We start from the raw sequence: 7,443 nt of genomic DNA, 5'->3' as shown, positions 1-7,443 counted from the left end.
TCATCAAGAGAAAAAAGTAACATTAGAGCTTTGAGGAGCCCAATTGTTTCTGACCTGACAAGCCGGCTGCACAACACACACCCCGTTGAAAGATACTCTGAGATATATCTCTTTATCTTACTTTTGTTCATTAGTACTCATTTTAAAGTATTGGTGAAATTTCAGCATAATGTCATTTTTGTGTATCCCCCATAGCCAGTGCATGTCATGTTGAGTAGAGAAACATCATCATCACCAGCAGCCGAATGCATGAGCGCTCGAGCGCCCATGGCCACGCCCTGGTGCACCAGCACAGAAGAAGCAGCGTCTGGTTAAAGCGGTAGGGCGGCTAGCAGGATGCACCAGCAGTCGTCGCAGTCCGAGGACATGGGCTTGGCCAGTCAACCCAGCTCGGCGTCGCGAAGTTCGGCGGCACTTCCGACCGCCTTCCGAATGTCTCGACGGGACCTCATCGCCACGGCCCTCCTCGTCTCGGGTGCGTCGGCCATCGTCGTCACCGCCGCCATCGCAGTCCGCAACCGCCACCGCCCGGAGCCGCTGCCGTCGCTGCTGGACCTCAAACCCCCTCGCGACAACCCCTGGCAGACTAGGCACCTGCCCCTCTATTTTGAGTGTGAGTCGAGCGCGTGTCGTGCCACGGCCGAGGACCTGAGAAAAAACGTCGCTTGGACCCTAAATCCTTGCGCGGACTTCTACGAGTACGTCTGCTCGAGTGACCGGGCGCGTACGAACGTGTACGACCATGCGGTGGCTCACTACCTGCGCGAAGTCCGGGAGGTCATCCGTAAATACGAAAACCTGGGCTTCTTCTCCAGGACAGCTATGTCTAAAAGAATCACCCACTTCTTTTCCGCGTGCCAGTCCAGTCGGTTAGACTTGTCCTCCTGGAGGTCCCAACTGGCCCATGTCTGGAAGTACCTGGACCTCATCGGAGACTTGGCGGGTCTTGAGAGCATGCTGGCCACGTTTTCGAGGGTCCTCGAAGTCTTCCCTATTGTTCAAGTCAGCGTGCTTGAGGCGTCACGCAGGACGTGCGTGGTACTCACGAAGCCCGATGGCAATGGTGCTGATCGCATCTTCTCTGTACCACACGTGTTCACGACTTCATTCCGACGCTTCGCGTTGGACCTCCTGGGTCACACGGGACACGTGCCTGGTGAGGTGGATGACCTCGTCAACTCCGCGGCCAAGGTAGAAGCCCAACTGCTGAAGTACTCGGGACCTCAGGGTGAGCGGTACTACCACCTGCACGAATACGGAGACATCCCTGCTTCGCAGGTCGGCAATGGCAGCTCAGCCTTCGACTGGACCACATATCTGAGGAACTTCCTCACTGGAATAGTCGCCGTGAAGGCCGACTCTTGCGTCATCGTCAAGTCACCGGCGTACGTGAGGCACGTCGTCAAGGTCTTCGGCAAGGTCTCGAAGAAGGACGTACGTTCATTCCTGAAGCTCAGGGCTGCCATGACTCTCATCCCGTTCCGCAAGCTCGCTGACGGTCCAGAAAAGGAAGAAGTTGAGAGACTCTGCACGCTGGCCACGTACAAGCTCTACCGGTACGCTTTCCTCAAGGAGTTCAATGACACGCAGCTCCTATCTGTGTTTGTCAGCGCGGGAGAGAAGGAAGTAATCGTGAGGATGTCCTACAGGTGAGAAGAAAGCTTTCTATAGCAAAAAGATAGTTAGCTGGGCCACTTGGAATGAATTCATTGTAGTAAGCTACGTGAAAATCAAAGGACGGACATAGCGCTCGTTTTTTCTATTCCTTACTCTGTGCGTCGCCTTGATATTTGTGCTGCTTACTACCAAACAGCTTTCTATTGGGCGCGTAGTGCTATAAGCGTGAAATCAATCGCTGCTGGAGCATGGAAGTAATAGGATTGTGAATAAACTAGTGTGATGCTGCACGCGATGACTTGTTAGTTTCATTTGTGTAAAAAGTTTAATGCGACTACCCCCCGTTCCCTATTGTAAATTGGTGAAAACTTATAGGAGAGAGAAAAGTTGCACGTTTTGAGTAATTTGTATTTTACACTTTCTACGGACGCTTCTTCGTTAGCATGTATAAAAAGTGCTCAATAGTTTGTTGTAAATGATAAAACATAAGCTAGAACGTTCGCTAGTCTCATGTCGATTTATTTAACAGCTTAGAGAGTCCTCGCTTGAACAAATGTGGTCATGCTCACGGCTCGTTTAGGCAAGTATATTGCATAGGTTAAGGAGGTAGCATCACTCAAGCAAACAATACATTACGACATTGAGTAAATGAAAGGCATGTAGCGTAGTGCACGCAGTTGTCCTTAATTAATAAAGCACACCTTGGCTCACCGGTCGGCACTGCAAATTTTTAATGCGCACGGTAGTTCTGAAAACGCCGTCTGTGAAGTGTTTTGCCGAACAATTTAAAAGATACACTCTTTGTTTCTTTGTCATTGTTGCACAAAACTGAGATACACTGTTATAATGTAATATTAGAAAGAGTCTGTGCCATTCTCTCTCTTAGCTTTTTCAAGCGCGTGTAAGCAACGTTTATTTTTTTTAATTTCACATATTGGATGATGAGTCCAGTCTCTTTGGGAGCACTGCTTATTGGCCTAACAAAATAGGCTGTGGGGCTGGTTGGTGTACATTGTTACTTAGTTTGAAAAGTTCACGATAGAGAAGTACATGTCAAGATTACTGCTGCCCCCAGCTGTATTTATTGAAAACGTTCGTATTACATTTTATAGCCCACTCATGAGAGAGCGGCAGGCAAGGTTGAACTTGGTGCAAAACTTTCATCTTTTGTTTAGTATGCTGAATTCACTGCAACGCAGTGACCGATGTGATGGTGATGCACCGTGCCTCCTTCTGTGTAATCGAAAATGCTTCGGACGGTTCGCCAGCTAAGCGATATTCTTACTTCTGCTTAGGGTTTTATTTCCGCAAGCCCTGGTGCACTTTTTTGAAGTGTTTCATTGAGGGGGTAGGTTCTTGAACCACGCCAAAACACAACGCCTAACAACCGTTGATGATCCTTGGCACATTGGTTAATGCCTTTTTTCCTTCCCCATTCCCATAGTATAAATAAGTACCAATTCCAACCTCCGACAAAAGCAGGATCACATTGCGATGACAGCGCAGCCTAACGAATAGTCTAAAAAAATTCGGTGCATTAGACTGTCACATTCGCTGTCACATTGCATGAAAAGGCGTCCTTGGTATTGAGCTGTCCACTTGTTTTACTTAATTGAACGGCTTTTCCAGAACTGTTGCTAGAGTAAGATGTGGCGAATAGTGTTCAACGGCCATGTTCCCTTGAACACAAGGGCCTCTAGCATTCGGCATTGTCCTCTAGTTTTATTCCATGGAATGGTGTACATTCAACTGTCGTATTTACTGACACTTTGACTAGGCTGCGTCCGCTTGCTTATCTGCTTTATAGAATGATGGCGAAGGCCCCGGGGCCCTGCAACGTTTCAGCCAGTGCGTTCTTTAGCATTGCAATGCGTGTAGTTTCTGTTTTAAATAAAAGAGAAAGAAGGGGCGTTGGCACTAGAAAGGGCCACGAGCACTGGCTTGCTTAGTGGTTCCGTTGACCTCGGATGTAGCCAGACGCTCGGGTCCAAGTCTCCGTCTTCGTTTGTCGCAGTTACGACACCGTGAGCGAACGCTAAATGAACGATAAAAATTTAGACAAGACTGCAGTTGTTCTTCAAAGTTCAAAGCTGGAGCAGGCGAGAAGAAACGTTCGCTCTCACCTTTCACTCTTCCGAATACGTCGATGGCATTTTCCAATTAGCGGCCATCTAACAAAGACATGCCGCACGTTGGACCTCATGGTGGCCTTCACACTGTACCTTCCTACCACGTTTTGATGGCCTTGTTGCCATGGTTTTGATGAACCTCGTGCGTCAGTTAACAGATGCCACTATTGTTGTCTTGTAGTGCACACATAAAGTCTAGATGACCTAAGAAACATTGAGCATGAGCTCTTTGCGATGAAGTGGTACCCTGCTTGACACACCGTATGAGGACGCGTCGTTGCTTCTCTACCTGGAGATAAGTACCTCCGATCGGGTGTGCCTTGTGGCGCTGCTCATACGATGTCTTGACGTCAGGGTACAATAGGAACCAAGACTAGTTTTTTGGACATGCTTTAGTCAATTTTTCAGGGCGCACTAACGCTTACCGGTTCATTCGCTACCTTCTTGGGTGCTTGGCCTATGATATAACGCAAAAAAAATAATATACTCTGTGTCAGTCTCAGTACCCTGTGAAGGGAGTTACCATGAGAGCAACGAGATGTAAGCGGGTAGACAGACAGATAGATAGATAGATAGATAGATAGATAGATAGATAGACAGATAGATAGATAGATAAATAGACAGATAGATGCCAAAAGTGCTTGTAGTACGCAAAAAAATGATTCACATTTATTATTTATCGAATATGACTCTTCAATTTAACATACATGACTTTGAACTTTTTAGAGAAGTTTTCAGAATATTAGGAAAACGGAATGTCTGCGCTCAATCAGACAAAAATAGCTAATAACATTCGAGCTTTACCAGAACAGTTCTGCAAGTAAGATGTGGCAAAGTAACGAAGATTATACCTGGCTGGTAATGTACAGTGAAAGCTTATGACATCGCAATGGCTGTTCAAGACGCTTTAGTTGCCCGCAACTGGTGTGTGGCCCTTGGCGTTGCAGCCCGCAGAGCCTCGCCGGCAAGCGCAAACAGAACAAATGCAGGCTCAACTCGGGGAAAAAATCCCGTTATCTCTTTTGATTGAGAGCTTTAAAAAAGTGAAATATCACGCAGGTGTCACAAATTGAAAATGACTTAGCGATGGTCGCTGCTGAATATTTCAAACCCATTACAAAATACAAGAAAGTCAAATACTTGTTCATCGTTAATAATTAGAACGTCAACAATGTGTACGTAATGGCTTAGAGATGTGTAACTGGTACCATCTTTCTTTGAAGAATGCATAAGCGCGTAGTGGGTGCTTCCCTACATAACAAAGCTTACGATTTATGGCATAGCGGGTGGCATGCAAGTGTATTTGTGTAAGTTGCCTAAGAGTGTTTAAAAATGCTCTAGAAAGGCTGCCCTTCCAGCTTTCACTTTGACTGTGCTGTGCATTTCACGCAAGTCTGCTTTTTTTCATTTTTAATAAGTTGAAGTCATTTCTACCGACAGAAACGTCCTCACGGAAGCCCAGCCCATGTCAAACGCCACGAGCAGGGTTGAGGAGGCCATGAAAAAAGCCAAAGCCAAGTACTTCCGAATCATCAGGGACGTCAACCGGTACTACCACAGCGATGCCACAAAACCAGACAAGGAGATCGCCTACAACTTCGTCCAGGGACTGGGGTCCATGACGCAGTCTTGGCTTCGAGTCGTGGTCGCGTCCGGGGGCAAGATCCAGGACAACCAGCTCAACGTGCGCTGGGACTTCGACCCGGACAAGAACAAGCTCATTGTTCCCGTCTCCATAGGCCACATGAAGCTGAAGAGTGAAAAGGAGTTCTTCCTAGAATCCACGAGTCTCGGAGGGGCCATGGTGCAGTTCCTGTACAGGGCGTTTCACGAGAGAACCCTTTTCTCCGTGGGAACGGCTGATCAGAACGAGCATCGCAAAACGTCGGCCACGGCTTGCCTGGAGAAGCAGTATGGTTCGAAGGTAAGAGCGAGGACTTTTAATTGTTTTTGGTGGTACGTGCAATTACCCAAGCTGCAAAGTAGCGAAGCAGGCAACTGTCAGAGCTCGCAAACAAGGACAGAGAGAGGTGATGACGAAAGTTATCACCTCCAATTGCTATTTCTTTCTTTCTTTCTTTCTTGATTTCTTTCTCTTTTTCTTCCTTGCTTCCTTTCTTGTAACGTTCTTTTCTTTCCTTTTCGTTTTCTTACTTCTTTTCTCAGTGCGAAATTTCGCCCTGTAACGTAACCACTCCCCTCATCATTATTGCGAGTGGTCGTCCCCGGAATAATCTTTTTGGGCTGAATTGGCATGGTGTCATTCCCGTTGGGCTAGTTTGTAAAAATTGTTCAATCCTAGTCCTGTGTCTTTCCTTGTTCGTCTTGGCTCTCTCTTTTGCCTTGTTTTTTTTTTCTTTCACACTTTTTCTAGTAGTGTTCGGCTTGTTGAACAGCCCAACAGAAGTATCATCATGGGATAATAAAATTGTGGGCTAGGAATTCCAGTTTATTCGAAGTTAGAATTTTCTTAGAATGTGTAATTCCTGATATCGACATACGAATTGTTCAGGAGATCACTTTCAACTGAACCACACTCAATGCTTCAATGAATAGCCCATAGCAAGTGTTCTCAGTTGTTTTTCGCAATGTTTTTCGAACGCATTTGTATGCTTCAGCTCCCGCCTATAAACAGGGATATGAAGCCTAGTGGCTGAGGCTATCCCTTCCGGATCGGGGGGACACAGTTTCATACCGTTCAGTTTCCTTTAGCATTTCTTTGGCACCCGCCAGTGAGGAAGAATTTCGGGTGAGCACGCAGTTTTCCCTTCTTTTCTCTTCACAGTGGTGGATGTTTCAAAACACACTAGCTTCACATATTTGTAAATTCAAGCATCGCTTGAAAAATTATTCAATGTAAGTAATTGGAAAGTCAATATAGAGAACACGGATCTCTCTTCTGTCAACATTATAATTATCAAGTACAGGCATAACACGCAAATTTTTATTGAACTAAATAGCTAACCGTTTCTTCTGCCTTGTACAATATACTGGGTAGTCATTACGTTCTTTTCAAACTTTCTTTCCTATTGGTTTCACTGCAACCTTACTGCGCTCATCCAGGCTATCAACAGCACGAAGGTCAACGGACGCCGCGTCTTGAGGGCCGTGGCTGCAGACAACGCCCTTGTGCCGGTGCTCCACAAGGCCTTCAAGACCTCGCTGTATATCCACAAGATCGAGGTCATCAACTACAAGAGGCTTGAGATGTCCTTAGCCAGCCTTCCTGACGTGGACGCCGATCAGCTGTTCTTCCTGATGTACGGCCAGACGCTTTGCGAACCGCACGAAGACACTGCTCGGGTTTTGGCAGAAGCACCATGGCCCCCGGCAAAGATCAGACTCAACACGGCGCTGGCCAACTACCCGGAGTTCGCCAAGGCCTTCAAGTGCGGCAATGACACCGCCATGAATCCGAAGAAGCGCTGCTCACTTTTCAACTCCAACTGAAGAGAGGGCAATAAAGTGGCATCTTTTTTTTTCTGGCTGTTGGTGGCTTGCATACAACTACTGCCCTTAAAGAATCTGAAGGTGGATTGCGAGAAGAAGTTATAAAATGTTGAATGTTTCCGAAAATGTGTGAACAAGGGGACGAACAAATTGCTAGGGAAAACACGCCACGGTGGTCTAGGGGTTATGCTATTTGTCAGCTGGGCCCATGGTTCTAATATAAACCCTAGACGCGGCCGCTGAATCA

At 46.8% G+C, this 7,443-nt stretch overlaps 1 protein-coding gene across 1 annotated transcript; it reads left to right on the top strand.

Annotated features, from left to right (window-relative positions):
* Positions 1-253: 253 nt before the first annotated feature.
* On the top strand, positions 254-7,233 carry LOC119184097 (neprilysin-1). The gene is made up of 3 exons (XM_037433874.2): positions 254-1,649; positions 5,187-5,670; positions 6,810-7,233. Exons 1-3 carry the CDS (start codon positions 337-339, stop codon positions 7,194-7,196), a joined length of 2,184 nt encoding a protein of 727 aa, XP_037289771.2. The 5' UTR covers positions 254-336; the 3' UTR covers positions 7,197-7,233.
* Positions 7,234-7,443: the final 210 nt, after the last annotated feature.

This window comes from Rhipicephalus microplus, chromosome 7 (genome assembly GCF_043290135.1).
Source record: "Rhipicephalus microplus isolate Deutch F79 chromosome 7, USDA_Rmic, whole genome shotgun sequence".
In the NCBI taxonomy this organism is placed as follows: Eukaryota; Metazoa; Arthropoda; class Arachnida; order Ixodida; family Ixodidae; genus Rhipicephalus; species Rhipicephalus microplus.
This window is presented reverse-complemented; position numbering and strand designations above follow the sequence as displayed.